This window comes from Aphelocoma coerulescens (assembly GCF_041296385.1).
Source record: "Aphelocoma coerulescens isolate FSJ_1873_10779 chromosome Z unlocalized genomic scaffold, UR_Acoe_1.0 ChrZ, whole genome shotgun sequence".
In the NCBI taxonomy this organism is placed as follows: domain Eukaryota; kingdom Metazoa; phylum Chordata; class Aves; order Passeriformes; family Corvidae; genus Aphelocoma; species Aphelocoma coerulescens.
In genome coordinates, this window is record NW_027184085.1 from 67,371,865 (window position 1) to 67,398,638 (window position 26,774).

General features: G+C 40.9%; 1 protein-coding gene across 4 annotated transcripts; it reads left to right on the top strand.

Moving 5' to 3' along the window:
• The first annotated feature begins 884 nt into the window (after window positions 1–884).
• FSD1L (fibronectin type III and SPRY domain containing 1 like) lies at window positions 885–26,758 on the top strand. 4 transcript variants are annotated; one of them, XM_069001769.1, is made up of 14 exons: window positions 885–987; window positions 5,378–5,473; window positions 6,394–6,525; window positions 7,056–7,157; window positions 9,626–9,648; window positions 12,614–12,735; window positions 15,585–15,794; window positions 16,122–16,220; window positions 17,566–17,692; window positions 19,388–19,420; window positions 22,618–22,715; window positions 23,155–23,406; window positions 23,756–23,844; window positions 25,244–26,758. In XM_069001769.1, the coding sequence occupies exons 1-14, from the start codon at window positions 973–975 to the stop codon at window positions 25,361–25,363; spliced, it is 1,518 nt and encodes a 505-aa protein (XP_068857870.1). In that variant the 5' UTR covers window positions 885–972; the 3' UTR covers window positions 25,364–26,758. The 4 variants fall into 4 exon arrangements, with proteins under 4 accessions (XP_068857870.1, XP_068857871.1, XP_068857872.1 ...); XM_069001770.1 differs by having other exon boundaries at window positions 22,621–22,715; XM_069001771.1 differs by lacking the exon at window positions 19,388–19,420.
• Window positions 26,759–26,774: the final 16 nt, after the last annotated feature.

A 26,774-nucleotide genomic window follows, 5' to 3' on the forward strand; every position in this document is an offset into this window, starting at 1 on the left:
GTGCAGGGACACCTGGAGGAGGTGACACAGGAACATGTCCAGATGCAGTTTGAATGTCTTCAGAGAGGCAGCCCTCCACAAAAGTTTGGAAAAAGATGGCATTATAGATGTATAATATGTCAGAGGATCTCCTAGGCAACTTCCAGACTTGGTCACTTAGGGCACGAGCATTTCAAGCACTGAGCACAGGTAAGTTGTTTTGCACAGTAATTTCTTGCACAGCCTACTATCACTGTTTCCTGCGTTTAATGGTTGTCCACGAGCACAATTTTGACAGCTTTTTCTGTGCTACAATTATTATCTTCAGGTCTCTTCTTTCACCTCTAAATAATTTCCTGCACTTAAGCACCATTATTCCTCCAGTTGCACAATTATGTCGCCCCCTTAAAACCCATGCTGTATTTGGGCATGAAGAATACACTGCTGGATGCATCCATTCTTTTTTTTTTTTATTATTTCCTTTTAAACTAAAAATAACAAATAATGAAAGGAATAAACGCCCACAACTTGGTATTGTCCTGTTGCACAGCAGTCACGGAGACACCAGCTCTAAAGTAGCTTTTCCAACAAAAACGCCGGAGAAGGTTAAGAGGAATGTCGGTGGGCGAGCTGTTCAGCGCCCCGCCACCCTCGCTGGAAAAGTTGAGGCGGAACTTCTGGTGCCAAGCTGGTGTCAGTGGGCACCCCCAAGGGCAATTGGGAGGTATTTACAGGGATTGCAAGCATTTATAGGAGTTGAAGAGACGCCCTCTCAGGGCGAACAGACCAGCGCGGCCCCCTCCGCCCATCCCAGGGTGCGGCCGGGACTCGAACCCGCGGCCCGGGGGGGCGCGGCGGGCGCGCAGGCGCGCGCAGGCCCGGTGCGCGCGGGGCGGGGCGGCGCGGGCCCTTATCCCGCGGGAGCGGCGGGGCCGGGAGCGCATCCCCGCACCCGCGTCCCGCCGGCGCTGCCGCCGCGCCCTGCTCGCCGACATGGACGAGGAGAGGGTGAGTCCCCGCGGGGCAGGGGCTGCGGGCCGCCCCGGGAGCCCGGCGGGTTTTTTTTTTTCCCGGCGCTCGGCCTGGGAAGAGGGGCTGTGCGGGAGGGAGGGGGAGGGATGCTGGCGGAGTTCTGGGGGGACCCCGAGTCCGCTTCCCTCCTGGATGTGTCTCTCTCTCTTTCTGGGGACAGTCCAACCTCACCTGGCCTCGTTCCTGTGTCACCTGCGCCAGGTGAGCCTGCTTTGCCAGGAGGGTTGGGCTGGGTGATGCCCGGAGGTTCCTTCCAGCCCTGCGTATTCCGCGGTTCTGGAATGAAGTGCTCCAGGGGTTGAGGAGCTCTTTCACTCTGTGTATCCTGTCATAAATAATTATGGTGCGTGCCTAAGCCCTTCTGTTTACCGTTGATGTAATCTATTATTGAAGGGAGCTAATGCATAAAAGGGTTTTGTAGGGGATTTTTTTGTTGTTTTCTTCTTTTTTTTTTTTAAAAAATAATTTTATTTATTTGTTTTTTTTTAATTCCCTCCTTCCCTTGCTTGCCATCAGACTCCTCGGGGAACTCTCTGAAGAGCAGAGATGTGCCCACCTGAGCGTTGGGGCTTTCTAGGGCAGATACCCCCCCTGTGAAAAGTTGTGACTCAGCCTCTTGGCTTCCAGTCCATCAGTGCAAGAGGGCTCTTACTGTGTTCTGTGGACCCTGTGCTTTCCTCAGCTTGGGAACGTGTGGGGCCTGAGTAACTTAGTGCTGGATAATGGCTTGAAATTTACAGATCAGTGTAATTTTGTCGTGCTAAAGCCGAGCCTCAGCACTGTAGGAGTTAGTGGGAAATCACTGAGGAAATTAACTCTATCCCAGCCGCAAAAGAACCTGGTGTGAGTTCACAGCTGGCAGCCCAAGGCTTCAGCAAATCCAGCTCCTGATCCTAAGCAAGCAATGCTCTAAATCACAAAATATTGTAACTCTACGTAACTCATTTTACATAAAACTTATTTATGCTAAGCAGCTGCTATCTCTGGAGGTGTGCTTTGGAAGGTGAGATGTGAAATGCCATAAAAAGTGTGCTTCTGGTAGAAACTCTGTGAGTTTGGGCCTGTCTGCCTTTGCCTGCTCTGTGTGAGATTTGTCCCTCTGGGGGAGGAGTAAATGAGGGCTGCCCCTGCTGTGGGTGCTCTAGGTAGATGTTTCTGAGTGGGGTCACGGATCATACTTGAATTCCAGAGGTTCTGAATACAGCAGTAAAACTGCAGTGGATCTCGTATTTTACAGTGCTTTCTCTACCAAGGGTTAACTTGCTAATGTCACCTGTACTGTACAAAGTTCTCCTTCAAACTCTGGCAACTTCACTGTGTTGACAAGTGCAGGAGATTAAATTGATGGGGGCTAAGTAAGCATGTCCTCCTTGAAATTTGATCTGGATATGAAGGTTATAATGTCTCGTGATTTTGTCCTGGGCCCAGCACTGCTTCAGGAACTGTTCTGCTTGCAGTCAGCTCCTGAGCCTTCAGTATGATCTTGAGCAAGTTCGTAACTCGCTTCTTATACAGAACTGCTGTGATTGTTTAATTTACCAAAATTTAGTTTTTATGAGGTGCCTGTCTGCTTCAAGAGGTGCCATGTCGTGTTAGTTACTCACTATTCAAAGGAGGGTGTTTTGTTTTTATCCACCCATCAAGACTACAAACTACATGTTGTAGGGCTTCCCATCCTTTTTCCTATCCTTTTTTACTCTTTATCCTCTGCTCATCCACGCTCTTGCTTCACCAAAAGGGAAGAGCAGCATGAAGCTCACTGACAGCAGCAAAAATTACCTCTGTGATAAACATTTCATAATGCTTTGAAAATCCATTTGAAACTGATCTCACATAGAGGTCAGAGAGAAAGCTCAAAGAAAATTGCTTGTAATAGAATTCTGTGAAATACTGCATTTATCAGTGGGCAATAGAGTTAAATGTCTTTTAGTGCAGGAATACCAAGAAACTGTGCTGGGCTTAGTGCTGTTGAAATTCTTCTGTAAACTAATGTAGAATGTAGGCCTCATCTCCTGCTTACATTGGTAATTTTTCTAGAACATTTTGTTCCGTGAAATTATACTGATTTCTCAGAAATTCCCCTTAAAAGAAGAAATGGCAACATTGCAGCATGTTTTTAATTTGGCATGTATGGTATGTCTGGAAGGAAATCTATGTTCTACATATCAGTATTAGAAGATTGTGTTGGAAAATAGAGTAAGATAGTGGTTCCTAAAAGCTGCCTTTTTTGTTGTGGTGGTTTGTGCATTGGTGTTTTAGAAAAATTCTGTCTTCTCTTGGTGGGTACTTTTAAAGGGCGTTCAAACTCATTAAAATTTCACCAAACCTGGTTGAATTTCTTGACAGAGGAATTGGCAGCTTATTTAAAAAGAGCCATGCCAACCCACATTTAGTCAGTTAAATGTAACTTCAGGTAAAAATTCTTGTTTAACAGCTGGCTTGCAGTTGCTGCCCTGTGCTTGGCTGTGTAAAGGCCTTTTAAATGTTCTTCACGTGTAGTTATTTTCCTTTATTCATGATGTAGCTATAAAACCAAGCATCATTGTTCAGCAGTACACACAAGAACACTTTTCCCCCATGTGTTGCAGCTGAGTAAGCCCTAAGATCCGTGCTGAAAGAGGATTGTGAGTTTTCCGTGTTCATCCAAATTGACAGTTGCGCTCATAGGATCTAAGGCTTATCTCCAGGCTATCTGGCCTGTGAAAACAATTGCCTCTGGTCAGTAGTGAATGCAGAAGCAGCTGGCTGGACAATGGCTATTCATCTGGCATTCTGATGTGTACAAAATTGCCTTCAAACGTTCTCAGTTTTCACCAGACAGGAAAAGGTTCAGTAATGAAGTGGTCAAGGTTTTTTGTGCCTCTGTTTCTGAAAGAAGCCAAGGTCTTGTTTCTGTTCCCCCAGAGTCCAGAACTGAGTCATTGCTGTCTGACCTGTCACATCTGTATGTAACACCATCAACACCTGTGGTAAAAACACTAAAATTTGTTTTTTTCTACTCGTGGTTTAACTTCCCGAGTATGACACTATTAAACAGGAAGGGGACTGGAATACCCATAAACACCTCATTGCAGATTTGTTGGGAGCTGCCTAGGAGGGGGTCAGAAGAAAGAGGAAGGAGCACAGCTTAGGACGAGTGGAGAAGTTCCTTAAACCTGATGTAGTGTTGAGGTTCACTGTGGGTGTTGTGAAAGGATAAAATATTTTTCTTGCTTTTTAGCAAACAAATGTGATCTAGGTAGTACATGGTTATTAAGAAATTGCTTCTGGGAGGGACTTCTGCAACATCCATTTGGTGGTCTGGCTGTTTCCAGGGTGTGTTTATTATCTCTCTGTGCCTTGGTTTCCTAAATTTCATCAGGTTACAATGTTAGAATGAGCAATTGTAACTGTAGGTCAACTGATTAATAATGTATTAATTAAGACAGTGTTTACCTGTCTTTTTAGAGTTAGATTTGCTTCTAAAACTTCTTGTCAGCCAGCCTGAATTAAATTACAGAACGTTCTTAGTGAACTCCTCATCCTTTATTTTTACATAGATATGCTGATATGCTTTAACAATACAACCTGAGTTAATTTTAAGTATCAACATTGATGTGTTTTTGTCAAATTCTTGGAATATGTGGCTGGCTGCTCAACCAAATTGGACTTGGTGGTCCTATTTAATTTAAAATAAGTTTTGATGTACTTTAATAGTTTTGCTGGCTTGGTATGTGTTTTTTGTAAGCTGAATCTACTGCTTTTTGTACAGCTGGAATGCATATCACTGGAATAACCTTGATTCTCTTTCTCAGCTGTCAGTAAGCTTTCCTCTTTGAGGTCACTTTTAATTTGAATATAGAAATTACTCACCCAAAATGTTTTCCCACTTGTAGAATAAGTTTACAGATTATTCTATATACAGAATAAATCTGTAAAAGCAAACTGTGAGTGTGGTTATTTCACACTAGCTTCTTTTGACACGAGGAAATCTTGTATTTTCTTCTGGCTTTCCTTTTACCAGCTTTAAAAATTTTTTTTTATTGGGTCTCTGTTTGACTGCACAAGCACCAGCTTTGTGGTGCCAGTGGGTGTTTTGGTGCAGGTGACTTGTGTAGAAAAACACGTGAAACGGTGGGGTATCTTAAGGCAGGTTCTTGATTTCTCTTAGACTAACACCTGGAGATCTTTAGTTGGGTGGAATGCTTCCTAGAGCTTTAATATTCTTTCTCTGTACTGAGAAAATGCATTTCCTGATCCTGTCGGAACTGAATTTACTGCAGCTGGAGTGTCTGTGATGGATTTTCATGTATGTTGAAATGGTGATGAGTTTAAAAAACTGCAGGACGGTTTTAACAGCTTCTCTCGCTTGTTTTTGTAATTCTAGGAGACTCTGCAAAGGATTGTCAGTACTCTAGTGAACAAAAATGACGAAATTCACAACTTCATTGACATGCTGAACCATACAATATCAAATGTTCAGGTATTTATATTAAGGCTCATAGCTTGTATCTGAGAGGGGGCACCTTTGCACTTTCATTAGACTCAAACTGGGTAGTGTCTAAAAGATGGGCTGTAAGAGTCAAGTTCAAAATACATCTTCATGTTAGAAGTGGACAGAAAAATGTTTTATTTTTTAGGTCTGTCTCTAGATGGAAGGTGTGCTGGTCTTGCATTTTCTGTGAAAAGCTTTTGTAGAACTTAATTTGTGTGGGAGAGAGAATCTTCAATCTGATGCAAGATCTGAAACTCCCATTAATAGGAAATAGTCTGGGTTTTCAGACTTCTGCTCTGTTTGGCAGACTGAAAAATGATACTTGAGAGGAAATTCTTCACTCTTTCTCTTTTCAGCAGTTTCACATTGTTGGGCTCAAGTTTAGAGTTAGACCTAAATGTTAGAGCATCTGCATGGGTGAGGTTTAGGTTCCCTTGGCCTGTCAGTCAGCCCAAAGTTGTTTCATCCTAAAGCTGAGCCAGGTTGGCTGCAGAAATGGAAATTATCCCGCAGATCTTTAAACTGCCTTCTTGAGTGCAGTTTTTAGTATCAAATGAAATAATTTTATTTGGAACTGGGTAACTTCCTCTTTCCAAACATCTAGCAATCCATATACGATTGTGAGAGGGAAATCAAGGCTTTTGGCGTGGAACAAAGTTGCCACGTGTGCTGGTTCTGTGAAATTTTGAGTATCGTGGAATTTTCACAGATCTCAGCATTCAGTGTCCTGATGTAGAGCCTGCTTAAGAGACTGTTCCATCTTTCCTAGTTGTTTCTTACCTTTTTGATAAGATGAGAAGCAGTCACAAGGTAGCCAGTGGTCATGGCAAAACGCGTGGGGAATAATGTGACTTTCAACGCCTTTGCATTGTTTCCAGTGTTAACAGCATTTTCAATTCTCCTCTCAGGTGAACTCTTCTAATGCCATCAGCGAGCTGGATGAGGAGTTTGATGGTCTGTATTCTGTACTGCATGAGATGAAGGGGAGCATGGCGAACACTATTCAGCAAGAAGAGGCTCGTAAAATTCAAGCTCTGCAGGTAAATAAATAACTCCTTCTGAAAAATTTTGCAGCTACATAGAAGCATTTTTAAACTTCCTCTGTTCCTGTTATGCTATCCCCATTTGTTACACAGCAATATTGATTTTCAGGATTGTCTTGTGACAGTTCCAGAGCTGGTAAAGTCACTGCCTTTTTCAAGGCTGTTGTCACACTGTCATTCAGTGATGAAGTGCAGTCCTGTAAATAGAAATTGTAGTGCACATGAATGTAAGTGTTTATTTCTCTGCTTTCTGAAACCCTGATGCTTGGGGAAACTGGGCATTGAAATTAAATCTGGCTTTTAAGTTAGACTTCAGCTTTTTCCCCCTTGGAGTTGTGGGATGTGCCAAGTATCACTGTGCACTTGCCAAGCAGAGTGAAGTTAGGGCACTGTCAGAGGCCTTGGTTATATAAGGGAATAAGTTGTCGCAGATGCATAACAAATCTGTGTAGTTCCTGGGACTGGTGCTTCACAAACCACTGTTTTAATGGGAATACATCAAATTATTCTTTCTGTTTTTGCTCCAGGATCAGCTGAGCCAGTGCAGCCGTGCCCTGGAGAGCTCAGAAGAGCTGCTGGAACTTGCTGTCCAGTCGCTGGACATAAAGAACCCTGTGGAACTCTTAGAGGTAGAAAATATTGACTGGATGAGTGTGAGACAAGTGTTGGCATCTGTCTGAATTTGAAATATCCTTTGCATTACTCTCCTGGACACTGCAAACTTACCAGGTGCACTTAGAGTGAGGACAGAGAGGTATCTAAAAATACAGTTATTGTTCTGCTGAAAATGCCAAGTTAAGCACTGTAGTCCTGAATTTTTATGCAATTTCTGATATAGCAAGTTGGGTTTTTTCCTTAGTTAGGGTGGGGGGGGAGGGAATACAATGCCTTCCCCTGGACAATTGTTACGCAAACTTGCACGGATGACCCCAGAAAGTGAGGGTGAAATGACTTGTATCTAACTGGAAGAATATACTTGTCAGTTAAGGGAACAGTTCCACATATACAGTGAATCAGCACACTAATGCTTGCTACAGTAATCCTGGTGGTAGCAGTGGGATCAGCCACGCCAAATCCAAGGCCCAACTTTTTTTTCTCTCTGCATTTTAATGGGAACAAGCACACAAATCAAAGTTTAAAAGAGCGAGGGGGAAAGCTGTCTTCCTGTGTCAGTTTTACCTTTTGGCTGCATGTTTGTGTGCTGTCGTGCTTTCTGGGTGTCAGCTTTGATTTATTTGCTTTGAAGAGCAGCAATTCCTAAACACTATTTTTTTCTTTAGCTGGAGCTGTCCTTTCTGTCTTGTAGCAAAGAATTAAGCTAGCTCTTGAACTCTGTGCAAAATGCAGCTTTGACTTTCTTGGAAGTTGTTCTGTTTCAGATCTCTCTAATGCTTTTTTCCAATCAAATACACCAGGGAAAGCTGTCTGAACATTTGCTGGGGGGAAACCTGTTCAGATTTGGAATCTGAAGCTTAAGATGCTGAATCCAATTCAATGAGCTCTAATATGTAGGGTTTGATATTGGTATTACACTTGTGCATTTGGGGATGACATTTTAAGGTAATACTGCCTTGGCTATTAGGCAGCTAATTCTATTACTCTGCTGCTAGGAATAGCAAGTGTTTGTGAAGGAGCATCTCCAGCCCTGACTCCTGTATTGTCACAGATTTTCTTTGGATACTCCAGTAAATCAGTTCAGGAACAACTAGCATAAGACTATTTTTAGATTTTTTTCTATTTTTTTTTTTGGTGGCTTTACTCTCTGAGTTGATTTACCTGGAAGTCAAAAGAACATGAGTGGAAGATTGCAGGAGGGTTCAGTGGTTAGGTACGATGTGATCAGACACTGCTGAGCAGCTCCTCTGGGGTGGGCTGATCCTTCTCTGTCAGTAGCCTTGAAACAAACTAAAGTCAATGAAGTTAAGCTGGGACTGTCTTACAGAAGATGTTGAGTCCTGGCTACCACATAGGTTACAAGACATGGAGATTAAACTGAAGGATTTTGTTGGGAAGTAGCTCTGTTTTATCTACAGCTGTCGTGTAGGAAAATCAGTCAGTAGTTCCTGAAATAACTTTGTTTTGAGATAAAGTAAAGCTACCTCTTAAGCTAAAATATTTCTAAGCAGTTGCTTTTTTTATTCCTGCTTCCCACTTTAGGAATATACGATTGGTTTTGTAGCAGTGACAGCCTGATTTCCTATTTTTTTTTTCAGTGTGATTTGCATTTAGTGAAAAATTGGGAAGTTCTCCACTTTTGACTTCAGATGGGAAGCTGCCTGATGATTCTTGTCTTTTTGAAAGGGAAAATAATTCAGCTGAATGAGAAGCTAGATCAAGGAGCAATGTTAACTCCAAGCATGGATTCAACAGACACAACCAAGCCCGCACTACTTCAACAATAACCTTTTGTCTTAGGTTTGCAGCTCCTTTTGGTGAAGGAGAGGGATTTTTGTTTTTCCACATGCCGGTTGATGTTTATCTTTTAGCTGTCATCACTTCTGCATCTGTTTCAGTGTTATCATTTGAGAAGAACTGCTTGCTGTCCTTTTTGAATGCTGCCATACAGAGAGAGTCTTTTGTTATACTTTTCCAACAATACTTCCTAACTTTCAGAGGAAAAGTTAGAAAAAGTCGTATCTTTTCTTATTTATCAGGGCATGCGTGCTATGTAGTTCAGCAAGTCAGGCATGGTTACTTGACACTAATAACCACTTCTTAGTTTTAAAGAAAATACTATGGCAGTTAAATGTCTTTGACTTGGTTCTGTAGCTCTTAAAAAAGCCATGGAGAGTAACTGATTGAGAGAAGTCTGGAAATACTAGGTCACACTCAGAAAGTTGAGTAATTTGGAATTGGTTCAGTGTAGTTCTGGAAACCAGGTTTCTTTCCCCAGATGTTATGGTGTTGCTGTGCTAACCCATGCTATTAACATGCTTCATGGGACAGTTTATTTTGAGGAAAATCTTAAACTTTTTTTGAACTTCAACTCTGAGCAATGCAGCAGAGATTGTTCTTGGCCTTCTTGCATGTTACTGCCATTGATACTTGCATGGAAATACTAACTACTTTCTCTCTCTTCTCCCTGACATGCATCAAGGCTGCCAGACAGATCAAAGATAGGTACAGTACAAAATCTATCACTTTTATGTCTTTGGATTAGTCTTATCCTTGAAAATGCATTTACTTTGAAAGGGCCATAGTCAGCTTTAATCAAATTAATTGACTCTTTCCTAAGGGTTAGTTACTACAACTTTTGAGGGGGAGCTAAAAACTTCTGTGCTGCTTATGTAGTGTTTTTCTTGGCTTTTCATAACTTTAAATAAAAAGATGTTTTTGATGCAGGGAAGTAGAGCTCTGCATCAGATATTGCTGTAATTATTATGTCTTCAAATATAAATGTATATCATTAATTTTTATTGTTAATAAGCTTATTTGTTATTAATACCTCATGGCTGAAATTTAATGGTGTTTCAAGCTGACTCTGCCCCTTCAAGTGGTGGGAGAATTTTGTTGGTTTGGTTTTTTCCCCAAGTGCTTAAAGACTTTTGCTAGCTAATTTTCCTTCAAAATGTAAAAAAATGTTGCTGTTGAAGTACTTCTGGTGACACTAGTGACCGTGAAATTATTATTTCTGGTAGCTTTTCTTTGCACTATTGTTTAAAAAGCAAAACTTTGCTGTTTCAAAATCACTACTAAGGCCATTTTTCTTCACTTGGAAGAATGCTAACTCTATTCCAAGAGTATGACCTTCTGGTTCAGAAAACCTTCTATGATGTGCATAATATTTTGAGAAGCAGCTCACAGGATGTTGTTGCTCTTGTGGACAAAATAGGTTGGCTTTCAATGTGCAGGTTTTTCAGTGAAGGCTCTGACTTAGTAAATTTTCTGAACTTCTGTGTAAAATGAGTAATTGTTAGATTTTAAATTAATCTTTGCTTTTCCAAGGGTGAAGATTTAGTATCCATAACGGATCAGAGGGATAGCGGATAGTATCAGTGATGGGACTCTTAATACTTTTTATCAGTAATAAGCATCCTCTTCTGGTTTCTCAAAATTCTCACCACATCCTTTGTGGTTCTCTGTCCAAGACTGGTGTCTGAGCAGAAGTTAAAAAGATGTCTGAAGCTGACTGTTCCCTGGTGTTCTCTTGCTGCTAATCAGAGGATTATTCTTCCTTAAGGAGAGATTTACTCTACCCATCTGGCTGAGCATTAATGTGCTCGGCAGCCCATACTGAATTTCAGAACGTGAGCTCTGTCTTGGGAGATCAATTGAATTGTCTTTCATGATGTTCAGCTCAGTCTCATAATTGTCTCCTATCTCAAAATTGCAAAGCTCATCACTCCTGACTTGCATATATCTTTATTATTAAACTTGACGTTTCCTCCCCCTTCCCCATTACCAGATTTTTTGGTTTTTCAGTGTTCTGAGGTATCTGTGGTTGGTGCACAATCTCTTACATACTAGTGAAGTGCAGGAAGTGGCATGCATTAGGTGTTCTAGAGGTGCCACATATCTGTGGGTGTAAAATGGATCCATGTCTTGGCAGTTGACTTTTGTGGTATATATATTACTTGGTAGTTGAGAATCTTTTTTTTTTTTTTTTTTTTTTTAAGGAGTTGGGACCTCTGTGCTGTCTGAATCAATGTTACTCAAAATCTGCTGCATGGCCTGGTGTCTTCATAGATAGATAATAATAGGAGAGCCATTTTTTTTTTTTTTTTGGTGGTGTAGTTGGAGAACAGAAATGACTTGAGGTTGTTCAGAATAAGTACTGAGCTAAGATTTCAGGAGTGGAAATGGGAGCTGTGCTTCACAGAATCCCAGGATGGGTCAGGTTGGAAGGGACAACGGTGACTCATCTGGTCCCACCTCCCTGCTCAAGCAAGGCCATCCCAGAACACAGGGCACAGGATTGTGTCCAGAAGGTTCTGCAATGTCCCCAGTGAGGGAGATTCCACAGCCTCTGCTGGCAATCTGCTCAGTGCTTGGTCCCTGCACAGGGAAGAAGTTCTTCCTCATGTTCGGAGGGAGTTTCCCAGGCGTCAGTTCTGCCCGTTGCTCTGGTGCCATTGCTGGGCCCCACAGAGCAGAGCCTGGGCCCCGCTGGGGGCAGCCAGGGACACCCAGGGCTGAGGGCCCCTCTCAGCTGGGGCTCCTCTTGAGGCTGAGCAGCCCCAGCTCCCTCAGCCTTTCCTCAGCAGGGAGATGCTCCAGGCACTTCCTCAGCTCCACAGCCTCTGCTGGCCCCACTCCAGGAGCTCCGTGTCCCTCCTGTGCTGAGGAGCCAGAGCTGGACACAGCGCTCCAGAGCTGCCTCCCAGGGCTGGGCAGAGGGGCAGGATCCCTCCCTGCCCTGCTGGCAATGCCCTTCTGAGTGCACCCCAGGATCCCAGTGGCCTCCTTGTGCCCACAACACTCTGCTGGCTCGGGGACAGCTGTTTGTCCCCCAGGACCTCCAGGTCCTTCTCTGCAGAGCCGTGTTCCAGCAGATCACCCAGGCCTGTGCTGCTGCTTGGGGTTATTCCTGCCCACGTGCGGGACCCTGCGTTTGCCTTTGTTGAATGGAAGTTCTGGTCTGGTACTTGCATGATCCAATCTGCAGCTTGGAAAAAAACTCTTCATCCCCTGATAAGGTCATAGATAGATATAAAATCAGCATAGTCAGGTTGTTAATTGCTGTTTAGAAATGCCTAAACATGATCCTGAGTCTGCACTACTTCAGACTTTTCCTACTTGCTGAATTTATGTCAAGTGATACGAATTTTGTTTTGTTTCTTAACCAGGTTTTTTGTCACTAGTATAAAGTCTTAAACTTTTCTTTAGCCACCTCGTTAGTATTTATTTGCTTAGTAATATGGAACAGCTGGTAGCTCACACCATTATTCTGAGACAGTCACATTAGCAAAACTTTCTATTTTGAGTGTGCTGAATGGCAAACAATTATGTGTTAGAAAAATGTTCTAATCTTTGATCGGTACTTTGACGTCAGTGATACAGATTGTCCGATTGCTGTTTTGGAAAATGGGATATAGGACTTGACAATGTAAAATACATTTTGCTAATGCTGCTTTCTTGGCTTTAGTGTCACAGTGGCTTCAGCATTCCGCCTCTCTCTGAAACCAAAAGTCAGTGACAGCATGACTCATATGATGGTGGACTTCGCTCTGGAAAAGCGCATGCTCCAAGCTGTGAAGTTTTTGCCAGGTAAAATCTGTACCCAGTGAGTTTAATTTGTTCCTATGCGAACAACTTGCTGTATTTAAACCAACCGAAGACAGCCACACCTCTTGCACCCTAATAAGCAAATTTTTCAGAGTCCCTAAACTCATTCTTACTCATTGTATGTTAAATTGAGTACCTTGAGGGTGAGAGTTTTCTAGTTTTATTGAGTTACTTTCTACATAAGACAGCATTTTGAAAAATGCCATTGGTCTCAGAAATGAGAATGAATCTTCCAGACCATGTTTTTTCCTGTGTTGTCAATTCCTCTGTACTCCATGAAGTCACCTGAGGTTTCTCAGGACTGTCTCTGCCAGCTTGATGCTGAGTGACACCCCAAAGTCCTGCTCATGTGCTGGAGTGTTATGTGTGGAACTGTAAACTAATACATTGCTTACAAGAGTGGTGAAATGATCTGAAATACAGGAGATGGGGAGTCTATTAGTACAGTGATATTACCATATTACAAAATGTGTATTAATCCATCTACTACTGCTTGACAGTAAACCTAGGTGCATTAGACCAGTGTGTATCTTTCATGCCTTTTTATTCCTATTGCCTTCCCTATTTAAAACACTTTGCCCTTGGCTGTTACTGAGAGTATATTGACAAGAACACTGCTGGCAGGGGTGTAAAGTTGTTTCATCTCTAGGTCACAAATCCAAATCTTTTAAGGACTTGGCAGCATCAGTTTTCATTTCTGCCCTATGTGTTGCAGATACAGTATGGGGTAGCAGGTGTAGTAAATGACCAGTGTTATTCCTAGTGGTCAGCTGGCAGTGTCCAGGCAGAAATTCACCTTCTAGTCTTCGACTCTGAGTGTCAATCATTGCCCTGCATTTCACAGCTAAGGGAACAGTGCACATGTTTAACAGGAATGGGAGTGTAAAGATTTAACAGCAAGTTTCAACCAAATTTTGCATCTAGATAAAGATACTATTTAGTATGACCCATCTTAGACATTTTTGCTTGTCAAATACGTAGGAATTTAAATTTGGCCTCTGACTTGTAAGCAGGAAAATTGACTGTCTTGGTATCAATCTTGCTTTTTCTACTATAGTGCCAAGGGTCCAAATTACCCAGACACCAAAAGCTCAAACAGTTGCAGGCAAATTTGCACTGAGCAAATCTTCATACACAATGAAATACTATTGTCCTAGTGTGGGAAGTTGACAACAGGTTTGGTGTTGTGGTAGTTTGAATACTGCTTGCCAGAATTATGCTTAAGACTTGGTCACCCTGAGTAGGTGGAAGACTCTTTACCTGGTATCTTACACCGTGACAAAAATAATTTTGGGGTAGTTAGCTAAACTTAGAGACATATGTGCTGAAATAATTGTCCTAATCTTAATTTTTCTTTGAAGGGATCTTCTCAAATTATTATTGGATGACTTTAAAGCTTGGTCCAAATGGATGTAATTAACACTTGAGGCTTTTTTGTACTTCAGCCCCCAGCAGGCACCACACAGGCAGGATAGGGAAGAGAATAAGAAGGGTAAAAGTGAGAAAAATTGTGGATTGAGATAAACACAGTTTAAGAGGTAAAGCAAAAGCTGTGTAAGTAACTTAATTTGCTGCTTACCATGGGTAGGCAGCTGTTCATCCATCCCCAGGAAAGCTCCATTCCCTATAGCAGAGACTTTGGAAGACAAGATGCTGTCACTCTGAATATCTCCCCCCTCCCTTCCTTCCCCCCACTATTTTATACTCTGAGCATGACATCCTGTGATCTGGAATATCCTTGGGCCAGTTGGGGTCAGCTGGCATGACCATCAAGCATTTAAAACCTATACCCCCCGTTTCAGTGTAAGTTCCTTCTTGGCTTAAACTGCAGGGATGTGTGAGGGTAAAAGGGTTTGTTTTAGTAGTGCTGGGTTAAAATATTGGAACAGATCACAAAGATAAAGTGTGAAGGTAGTGTTCATAAAGCAAATTAGGCTTTCTGCTTCTGGTGGACCTGCTGTAGCTAGGAGGGGTTTGTGTCTAGATAGAGAAATTACACATCTCTAAGTGACTCAGCCATAGGTAACGTGAAGCTGATTGTCATCAGTCATTGTGAAGGGGACTTGTGGTGAATAATCTGTTCAGGAAAAAGTTGTTTCAACTTTATCAAGGTGGCCTGTGTGAAGTTAGGACTTTGTCATGGGGACCTCTGTAGAACAGCACAGTTAAGGGTTTGAGTGTTCAGAAAAGAGATGGCTTTTGACAGACAAAATCTGTAGGCCTATCAGTTCCACAGATGCATCAGTATTCTACTTTTTTGATGTTCCTGCTTGATACACTGACTTGCAGGCCACCTTTATATCTATTTCAAGCTATTGTCAATGCTGAAACAAAGGAGAAGGGTTTTGCAGACCTGTCCTCCAAAAAATGAAAACAATAAAACCTTCTTTTCAGTTTCTGCAGAAGTCTTCCTTGCATGTCCTTTAGGCACTACAAATAGTATGTATATGCCTTCTTTTTCAAAACTTTTTTCCAGAGACTTAAGTGCTCTTTGATTTCACAGAAATAGAATTCTGTTGTCTGTAAACAAAACTTCAGTCTTTAGTAGGCTTTAGGAATTGTTTCCCCTCCTTTCAAGACAAAGGGGTGAAAAAGTAAGAAAACTGGGTAACTGAAGAGAAGCTAGTGGAAAATATTAGTGTCTGTAGTGATGGAAATAAATATAAGTGGTGTTGTGTGAGGGGTGCAGCTGAACTTACTTAGACTTAGAAGTTTGCTTCCTAATGTTCTTCCTGTGTGGTATTTATTCCAAATGTAGGTTCACAATTGTAAGTCCACTCTACTTGAGCCTTCTCTTCTTTAAACTGACCTGTGTGCTTGTCTTTCTGCAGTCCCTAAAGCTCCAGAGATAGATGTAGCAGCATGTCTGGTTGCTGACAACTGCATCACAGTATCGTGGAGAATGCCTGAGGAGGACAGCAGGATTGATCATTTTGTGCTGGAATATAGGAAAACCAACTTTGATGGGCTCCCTCGACTAAAAGGTGAACAGCGCTGGGAGCTGGTCGACTACATTAAAGCTACTCAATACACATTATCAGGTAAAGGGTTTTTATACTTCAAACCCAAGCATACTGATGTAACTTTTTATGCTTGGAAGTATAGCAAAATGCCCCTTTTTCTGCATGTAATGAAACTGCCATTATATCACATTAGTCTTGGGTGCTTTGTACAATAACAGTTCTGTCTTTTGTTTTGACTTGAATGTTTTGCAAAACACTGTGTGCTAAATAAATTTCACACTGGTATTCAAGCATGATTTTTGAAAACTGAGATAAGTGCAAGACTGCTACATGGGGTAGATCTTAGTCTTGTAGGAGTTGTCAGTAATCAACATGATTTCAAGTTTCTAAACATTCACTTTGTAGGTCTGAAATTTGATACAAAATACATGAACCTTAGAGTACAAGCTTGCAACAAAGCTGTGGCAGGTGAATACTCTGACCCTGTGACTCTGGAAACCAAAGGTAAAATTTTAAAAACTCTTAAACCTTATCTGTGGTGAAAACCCTGCATTTAAACTCCTCTGCCTTTGTATATGAACCTGTATGTTCAGTCTGCTGAAACACTTCCTAAGTGCAAAGGAAAACAACTGTAAAGGATTAAGAAGCTTATTGGCACAAAGCTGCCCTTTTGGCATTCAGACCCTGAAAAAATGGGGCAGTTAATGTCACTTTCTCCAAAAGCTTGGCATTGGTTGCTTTGAACTGTGGAGTGACAGTCCCATGTGCTGCTGCATGATGCCAACATACAGCACGAAGAAGGATGAATGTTGTGGATGACTCTTAGGGCATCTAAACAGTTGGTGTGATTTTCCTGTTAATAGTGACAGACGTAGCTTTCTGTAACTAGAAGGTGTTCGAAAGGGTTTTCTTGACTTTGTAGCTGCAATTTCTAATCACTTAAAAATACTTAAAAGAGTCAGTACTTAAAAAGTTGACAGCTTCAAATTGCTGAAGGTGAATGGTCATCATGTTAGAAATCAGCTGATCTGGGAATTGTTAAGTTGGCTTCCTAACATCATTTCGTAAATAAATTGAAAGAAGAAATTTCTTGGAAGGAATGTTTTGTGACAGAACACAAATCTTAACTATTAAGGTAACAGAGTGATCCTGAGGCTTGATTTACAGCCAGGTCTGGTGTAAAGGGCAAAATCAGTTGACTGGTATCAACTATATAAATTTATATAAGTATAAATTCTGTTCCTTTTGAATGTTACTTAATAAGAATAAAGCTATATACAGTTTGAATGAGCTGAGGGGCATTCTGGTAACTTTTCTAAGATTATTTTAATACTCTTAAGCAACAGTTATTGTCAGAGACATAGTACCCATTTAATAGTCACATAATTCCCTACTCCAGTACTGGAAAAGTAATTCTGATTTTGATTGTTTGGGCAGTTACCAAGCTTCCCATATTGTTTTCATTATTCCCGGGTGAACACTTAATTCACTTTCCTTAATAATCAACCGGTAGAAAATCAGTTTCCTTGTCCATGGGCTTAAACCGACTTTTGTTTACACTTGTGCATTTTTGAGCTCTGAACTCTTTAAAATAAATCTCAAGTATATGTTCTTTCAGGGTCAGACTGTAATATCTGATGGTATTAGGACATTTATGGAACAGTCTGTAAATACATTTAGGAAATTCAGCCCGTTGTATTAGCTTTTTGATTGCAACCGTGAGACTGAAAAGATGTTTCCATAGTGTTCACTAAAACTCTGCTACAATTTTACTACTGCTTGTATCATCTTCTGTGAACAACCACCACTGGGAGAGAACGTTCACTGTTTTCTATTTTGTCTTGACCAGCATTTGTGTTCAGTTTGGACAGTACTACTTCTCACCTGAACCTGAAAGTTGAAGACACCTATGTTGAATGGGATCCTACTGGAGGCAAAGGCCAAGAAAAAATAAAAGGGAAGGAAAATAAAAACAGGTAAGAACTGTTTTGTTAGTATATGGGATTATCTCATCTGGCAATTAAAGGGAGAGGGCAAGGGGGAATTAAACCACTTGAGGAGGGTGGGACATGAAAAGAATTTTCATTCAGAAATGTTTCTCTGGAAAAAAATTTAATTTTTTAATTTTCTTTCCTCTGTCACACAGATGTAGAGGCTAGAATTGTGTCAAAATTGTTAAATAATACCTACTTATTTTAAAAATGCATTTGTTAGGGTATCATTCAGTGTGGTGAGCTAAAGTGTAGGTGTGGTGGATTGACCTTGGCTACCTGCCAGGTGCCTACCTGCCTGCTCTATGGTTTCTCCTTCTCCTGGTACCAAAACCTTGCCACATAAGTCCAGGGCAGTAGATAAGGTAAATGTGAACAGGCAGCTGTTCACAGCTGTGTTTATTAGTGTTGCAGGTTGGTTCTGGTGAATAGACAGCATTTCTACTATAAAAAAAATAAGGAAAGAGCTGCCTGCCTTGTCCTTTTGAGAAAGAAAAGGTTAAATAAAAGTGATATGGTATATAGGTGATGTGTGAATGTATCTTAAACCCTCATTGGAAGGGAAAAGGTACTGATAAAACAGCCATAAAAGGTAGTGGATAATGAAACATAATTATTGTGGAAGTGGTAGCTCTAAACATTCTGTTTTCATCCAGGAAAAACACTTAACTTCAGCAGAGCTCTTAGTAGATTGTTAGATGTCTGGTCTTCTGAGTCATGGGATAAATACTGTTGGAAGAACATTTAACTCTGTCTACTCTGGCTGAGCCTTGAATATATCCAAGGATGAAGAATGTGTGGATGAAGAATGTGTTAACTTGCTAGCCCTCTAGTCCAGGCCACTTTTATGGGTGGGGAGGAATATCCTGGTACCTGAGTGGAGTTCCCTGTGGTGCAGTGAGTCCCAGGTGCCTCTCAGCCAGCAGTGTGACCCCCTCTGAGGAAAGGCTGGCTTGATCTCCCCTGCTCCCTTTTCTCTTGCCTTGTTAAAGACAGCGATTGGTTTTTGTCTTCCTCAGGCTGAGCAAAGCCAATTGTGTTTCTGTGCTTCAGACCCTTAATTGTGGTGTTGGCTTTGCGTGGGACGTGCTCTGGTATGTCAGGGTATAAATCCAAAGAAGCCAGACCCGGACACAGGCGGGCTTCAGGGTCAGTCTGACAGCTGCCAAAAGGAGAGGAGGAGTCATTTTCCTTGGGCTCCTGGTCACTGTGTTGTGGCTACAGGCTGGATGTGGCTGACCACCTCTGCCACGAGGGTGCAGGGTGTTGTTGTCAGTTTCTGCTTCCCAAACTCTCAGTGGCTTTTCTGCAGAGCTGTTCTTCCCTCAGGTGTCCCTCAGCCTGTCCTGCTGTGTGGATTTCCCTCAGCTGGGGAGCTGTGAGCCTGTTGTTCAGCTGGATCTGTACAGAGCCTATGGCCCCACTCTCCAGTCTGTACCTCACCTCTTGGGCTTTGGGGATACTCGGTGGGAATGGGTCCACACATCTGGCTACTCCCTCAGCCACCATTTATTGGCTTTCCACATGCACAGCTTGAGATAATTTATGAACAGATACAGTCTCCATAGGCATATATTGCCAGAAGCATGACAGAATAACTTCTGTTGGGATTTTAAAAATCGGGATAATTTGCTGTAGTAATAGAACAGCTCTTTAATGACTACTTATTTCTGTCGACAGTGGCCAGAATCCTCTGCTGAAGAGCAATAGAAGGTGATAATATATGTCTTATTCCTAGGATCTAGCACCTAGTTTTGTTGGGAATCTGTGCTACTTTCCTTTGCTTGATGTCATGAGAAACAAATCTAATAGCCTTTATCAGTAACAGTGCACATGCACATTTAGAAGTTATTTTGCAATTTATTTTGGATTCACAGAGATTATGTATATATTCTCCAGTGACCGGAAGAGAGTCCTTCTGGAAGGATTCATCCTAATGTGTATGAAACCTGATTAGAAATGGTTGGAAGGGCATCATATATTTTTAATAATTGTCCAAAGATCCCTGTTATATACAGACATATTAATGCTTTCTTAACCCTTTGGCATGTTTTTTACAAATATGGTAAAGATCTCCTTTCTGGGAACTTTAAAATAATTTTTTGTTCTTATTTTTGAATCTGAAAACCTCTTTGCTTCTGAACTTGTGGTGTAGCTGTTACTAGACATCAGAGGGTAAGAAGTAAGTGTTATTACATATTTGAAGAGGATGAAGCACAATGGCATGTGTTAAAAGCTTCATGGCCATTTGAATTGCAGAACCAATTGTTCGAATGAGAAATCCTGTTTTTTTGAGATGTAAAGTTAGGTAAAATATTCTCCTATTCCTTGTGCAGTTGTGCTTTTTTAGTGTCACATTTTTTCATTGTTTTTCACCTTTTTGAGAAATTACTTCTCCTATTTTTGATCTCTTGTTCTCTCTTGTTGGTTTAGAAGTTGTGGGACCAAAAAAAATGCCCAGGATCCTAATTTCTTACAGGTTTTACTCCCCTGTATTCATCTATCAGGTGGATCTATCCCTGATTTGAAATCATGAGTAAAGAAAAGCTTATGTAAAAAGCAGAATAAGCTCTTGAAGCCATGCCGTGTCAGTAGTTCTACTACACAAAGTATAGCAATTTCTGCTAAACTTAGTTTTAAAAATGTCTTGGAGCTGTTGCTACTTGCTCAGCTCAGGGAATTTTATATTTTAATCTATCTTTGTAGCTGTCAGTAGAGAACTTCCCGAGCTCTTGGCTCTGCTTTCTTTGGTAGAAGGAGATGGTTGCATGTTTAACTTTGCATCTCAGACTGACCTTTTCTAGCAGGGGATTTAGACGAGCTTTGTTCTTGTAGAAGGCTTTTGTTTCCTCTTAAAAGCATCTGTGAGATGTCTGCATTAGAGGGGAAATTTGGAGCTGACTCCATGGGAGGTGGGGAAAAAAAATTGCAGCATAGTTACTTTAAACAACAAATGTGCAGTTTTTAAGGGTTGGAAACACATGATGGCAACAAAATTCTTAATTATCTTTAATTTATTAGACCAGAAGAAAGCCTTTCAATAATTTCTGATCTCCTTCCTTGGCATCTCTTCTCCGGAAGAGAATACGTCTTGCTTTTGGAATATGTTCTGTTTGCTGAAATGGATGAGAAAACAGGGACTAATTGCAGTGCTGTAGGCAACAATCCTAAACGATGAGACAAGGGTATCTGGCTACTGAATTGTGGAAGAAATGTGTCAGTTACTGCCTAATAAGGACTGTGCTCTACTGGAAAATGGGCATGAAGCTGACTTCCTGCTATGAAATTTGCTGCCTTCCATTGGAAGGGAGACTTAAGCACTGTGGAGGAAAAAAAAAAGCCTGAGCAACTGGTTTTTTGAAGCTTTTATGTCAAATAGTCAATGCAATTTTCTGAACTGATAAAGGCTATTAAATTTTGAGAGGACAAAGCACATGCAGTGGCCATTTACAGACTTGAACAAAATAAATGATACCAAGAAGCTTTTAATGCTTACTTAACCTTGAGAAAATTCTAGCAAAGTGCCTGCATTTTTCATACTGTGATTCTGTAAATGGCCACGCTGCTACATTGCTTTCTGCATAACCCATTTTTACTGGGTCTAATAGAAAATTTTCAGCAGCGTTTGTTGGGAATGTGAGTGGATAATGTCTGATGCAGATGAAGCAGGATGGAATCTGCAGAGTGCCTCCCTCTGAAATGATGCTTTAATTCTTGGCTTTGCTTTTTTTTTTTTGTTTGTTTTTTTTCCCATGCTATCACTTGCTAACTTTTTCCTTTGGTAAGTAAACTGCAGCATCCCCCATGTTCATAAAATCCAAAAGCACTTGATGTGGTTCACCTGCACAATATACACCTACCTCCCTTCATGTAGCTCTTGTGAGCAATTTGGAAGTGTAGTTGTCTTCTATTGCATGCTAAATGGTGATGCTCAAGTAAACAGCTTTTTCATCAGTGATTTTTTTGTAGACTTCTGTAAATGGAATGAAACAAACTTGGTCATGAACTAGATTTTAGCATACTTGCGTATGGCAGCTTAGTATCACTTAGCTTTTGATTCCCATGTGACTTTATTTTCATGACGATATTAGGCAAAAGGGACATTTCCTAACCTTTTCTGAAATGGTTTATGAGACTAATGAATGAACTGGAAAGAAAACAAGCTGAACTTCACTGTATTAATGGACATGAAAGTAGCAAGTAGCTTTACCGAATTGTAGTTGAAGAAGTTGGAGAGAAAACTCTTCTGTGGGTGGTATCTCTTCCAAAGCTAATGTGTGATATACTCCAGAGGATGAGAAACTGAAAATGACTTATCAAGTGTATTTCAGAGACTGACATTGTACTTTTTTGGGCTTCTTGTCAATGAAATTAAACTGTAAACTGCAGAGCTATTTCTGAGAAGTTAGAATTCTTTGCTACTGATTGCCTTTAAAATAGTAATCAGATGTGATTCTCTGTCTACTGCGAATATTGCAGATAGTCTTCACTTGGCTTAATGGTTAAATTATTGGTAATTCTTTCTGAGGGCCTAACCGAGGTAAAAAAAAAAAGCTTGAAAACCTCATTAGGTTAAAATTATTCTTTTATACAACTGATTGCTCATTAGAATATTCCCCATCCCAAAGTGTTTCATTCAAACCACGTGCCACACATCTGCTTTTTTTCCCCCCGTCTGTTTCCATTCTCAGCTGCCTCTGAACTTGTTTTGTACAACACTCTGTACGTTTTGTTTCTGTCTGTCACCTCTTCCCTCTCAGCCCCTCTGCATGCATGCTGTTAGAGGCATGAACTAACGTGTCATTTCAAGAGTGTTTGGGTGTGTCTCTTGCACCTGATGGACTCGGGGACACCTGAGTGTGCATTTCTGTAGCTGTGTCCAAGTTCTGAGTGGTTCATCTCTCCTTTAGAAGCAACACAGCGTCTCCGAAGAGATCCACTAACAGCCCAAGAGCCTCGGCGAGGGGCGGCCGGGATCGCTTTGCTGGTGAATCCTACACAGTGCTGGGTGAGTTGAACTTGTTTGCTCTGTTAGGAAAGGGCAGATCAGGCACGAATTAGAGGGAAAGTTTGTGATTGTTCAAGGCTGTGTACTCAGCATTGTCCTGCCCAGAGCACTTTGCCCATATGACACCAGATTTTTGCGTCTTCAACTCTGCTCTTTATTACAAAGCTCTTAGTGACTGACATTCATTGCTTTTAAGCATAAATTGGTGTTAAACATCTTGTTGTAATGAACAAGGTAAATACAGTCTCATTATTCTGTTTTATATCTATATTCTGTTGTACAATTTTCTTATTCCTTATAGTTCAGATTTTTTTATCTCTTTGCCTTAAAATAAAGTAGAAAAGGCAGCACTGGTGCCTATTTGGAAGGCAGCACTGTAATGTACACTCAAGTGTAATTAATTACACTCAGTTGTAATTAAATGTATTTCTTTTGGTAGGAGACACTGCTGTTGAAAGTGGACAGCATTACTGGGAAGTGAGAGCCCAGAAGGACTGCAAATCCTACAGCGTGGGAGTAACATACAGAAACCCTGGGAAGTTTGACCAGCTGGGAAAGACTAATTCCAGCTGGTGCATCCATATCAACAACTGGCTGCAAACCACATTCTCAGCAAAGCATAACAATAAAGCAAAGACTCTAGACATACCTGTCCCAGACAGAATAGGAGTATACTGTGACTTCGATGGAGGTAAATTACACCTTTAGGAGATACAGCAAAAAGAGTTAGCTACTATTTCTGTTGAGTTGGAGCAGTGCAAAGCTGAAGAAGTGCATTACTTCCAGACTGATCCAGTCTTGTATGACAACACAGAGCCTAAGTGCTTGTCATGTCAAACACACTGAGTTCATCTGTGTGACAGAGCTACTGAAATTCATTGAAAATAGTGAATTTCACTCTTTTGGACTGCACTTAGTGTGTCCTGGAAACGAATCTTTTTTTTTTTTTTGTATGAGTTAGACAGCAACAGCATCATAGCTTAAACTATGGTTAAGCTGAATTTCAAGTTGTTTCTTCTCTCTCTCTCTCTTTCTCTCAGGTCAGCTGTCATTTTATAATGCAAACTCAAAGGCGCTGTTACACACCTTCAGAACAAAGTTCACCCAACCATTGCTACCAGGCTTCATGGTCAGTATTTATAAAATTTTACAGTTTCTAGCACTGAATTCAGATTTAATTTTTCTTTTTAAAGAAGGAAACTGGAAGCACTTGGTTTGGCTGACTAGTAATTTTTAAAAGTGTTCAACTGTTTTCCTTTGGATTTCGTGTGGTGCTTACGGCAGAACCCCTGCAGGACTCTGCGCCTGGATGTCTCAGCTACGTAAACAGAAATCATTAAATTTGTGTATAGGAAATTAACAGTACATTGCAGTGGCTGATGAGCCTGCTGCATAATTGATCCAAAACTGATGGAGTCCAGCATGCTCTGAGCCATCAGAGCAGGTGTCACGGGACAGAACAACACCAGAAGTTTCCCAGTGGAAAAAAGTCTCCAGGTTTCACATCTTTAAAAGCTCAGTGGGATTTTCTTGCTAGTCAGTTCAGTACTCTCTTTTTTGTGGCTCTAAGCTAATTGGCAACAACTTTGGGCAGTGTTAAAGGCTCAAACCTTGCCCAAAATGCACAGGAGAAGGATTAGTTGCTGAGTATTAGATTTTCTTTAATGATTTAAGTAATTTGTTTAGCTGAATTGGGAGGCCTCAGCTGTGTTGTAAGGTGCCTTAAAGTGCATCATGCTTTTGGGTGTGTAGGCCTTGGATTTTAGCAGGCCTAAATTTTTTCATGGCTGTTTATTTGACTTTCTGATCCTTTTCAGCATGGGGGGAAGAGAACAGCTTCAGAACTGCTGGGATACATGTGTTGGCCATCCCATAGCATAGCAAAGGCTGACTCATATAAATTAATTTCCCAAGTCATATGGGGAAACAGTAGCTTGCCAAAATTCAGGCTAATCCCTCTGCACCTCACACAGCCAGCTCCTCACACGGAGTGACAGCAGCCTTATTAGCTAAAAAGGACAAGTAAAAATGACAAACTACTTAATTACACCTCTCAAACTTACTGATAAACATGAAAATACAGCATTCTTTCATGTGTAGAGTAGAAGTCACTGGCACCTGTGCCTCTGGAGCTTCTCAAACACTTTTTGTTTGTAGTGTTCAGGCTAACATAATTTTAGCATGACATGGCAGAAATAAGCACTGCTTTCAGGCACTGGAGCATAGTGAGAGTTGCTTTTCATTGTCACTCTACTTGCTGCTGGCACACTGGCCTTCAAAGAATTTTTCTAGTTAGGAGCAAGTGGTTTGAGTACTAGATCTTGAAGCATAGTTCTAGTTATGAAGCATAGCATGTGAAGCATCTTTAGACTTTATGGACTAAAAAATTAGCATGTCTGCGATTAGAATGGTTTACAGACTGCTGTGACAGAAGACAGGCAGCTGTGTTTGTGCTAGTTAAATTGTGGGATGGGAAGAGAGACATGTTTGGTTCATAATGCAGATTTTTTTTTTCTTTCCCCCTCCAGATCTGGTGTGGTGGGCTCACAGTGAGTACTGGATTGCAGGTGCCAAGTGCCGTGAAAACTCTTCAGAAGAGTGAAAATGGATTGGGTGGTTCAACAAGCAGCCTGAACAATGTTGCCTAGTAATGTCTGTTCAACACTTCTGCTGCTGAATGTTTTTGTTTTTCTGTGTAGCTACTATTCACAGAAGCTTGTGAGCATTGGATTTTGCTGGGTTTGCTACCTTCTGCTGTTTAGGGCCTGGGTGCTGACAGGACAAAGGTTTGGGACTAAAGTGTCAGGAACCAGTACTGGGAATCCAGGAAAATGTCAGAAAGCTGAACTGTTGCCTACTTTAAAAAAAAAAAAAAAAAAAAAAAAAAAGAAATCAAGAGCTGTAACTATGTACTTTTCTAATGCTGTATTCAAGCATTTTGTTATGGACTTGAATAATAGTTTTGTTACAAATACTATTTTTCTGTGAAGAATATAGCAAATACCAGTTTTTAGCTCTCCTAATGCAAATTACTTAACTATGTATTTTATTACTACTAGGCTTCCCATTAGAAGTTGTGATTTCTGAGATGCATTTTGAAAACAGACTGATTTGCTGGCCAAGCCTAGCAAAATATCACAGCAGTGTGGTTTCAGAAGGGTATTATAAGAATGTGTAGGCCTGGTATGAAGAAACAGTAAGAGCAGGCTGTGATGATTTTTCTTCCCCCCCATACAAAATCTTCCTATTTTCCATGGGTAACTCATTTTTAAAATGGTGTATATTGAGATTAGCTCCAGCTTGTCACAATTACATCAATTACATTCTAATTACATTAGAAAATTAAATATTTATAGATGTTCCATTACCTTGACTCCTATCTGCAAGCCTAGTAAAACAGTAGTCAAATGATTCATAGTAATGGGAGAGCTAAAAAAAAAAAAAATCATGTTATATTCTTCGTGGAAAATCCCAGTTTGTCAGTGGGAATTACTTGGTTATTATAGACTTTTTTAATCTGCTTTCTTCCCTCTAATCAAGCCAAGGAGCGTATAAGTAGTTTTCAGGTACACTCTTAAATCAGGTGTTTCCTAACTGAAGATTTGTTTTCTGGTATCCCCTGAAAACTGTTATAAATTCATGGTCCATAATGATTTGGCTCATTTGCTGCTGGGCCAGTATAATTTTTCCTTCCGTGTATCCTTTAGCCCATAAAACCATTAACATCTAATCATGTCAAACCTCAGTATTACCAATGGCTCCTTTCTGTCCATCACAGTTTCTCAAGAGGAGGAGAAATTCCTTGAGACACCTTCTAATAAACTGGCTATGATGTTCAGTGGAAAGATAAAATTAACAAGGAAATGTAATTACCTGTTCTCGGAAGTGTTATTTTCCTTGAGGAATCATGAAGTTGACAGGTTGGCTGAGCCCTAAATGTTTATTTTGTATCTGGAACTTGAGCATCTCTTAATTATTTGCATTGTGAACTTGTAATCTCTTTTTGCAGGGGAAAGTACAAAATAGTTCCCAGTTTAACTGTACCTTCTTCTGCCTGTT

Coding starts and splice junctions, on each gene's coding strand:
- FSD1L (XM_069001769.1), top strand. Junction 23,407..23,755: donor ATACTGTGACTTCGATGGAG/GTAAATTACACC, acceptor TCTTTCTCTCAG/GTCAGCTGTCATTTTATAAT. Junction 23,845..25,243: donor CATTGCTACCAGGCTTCATG/GTCAGTATTTAT, acceptor TTCCCCCTCCAG/ATCTGGTGTGGTGGGCTCAC.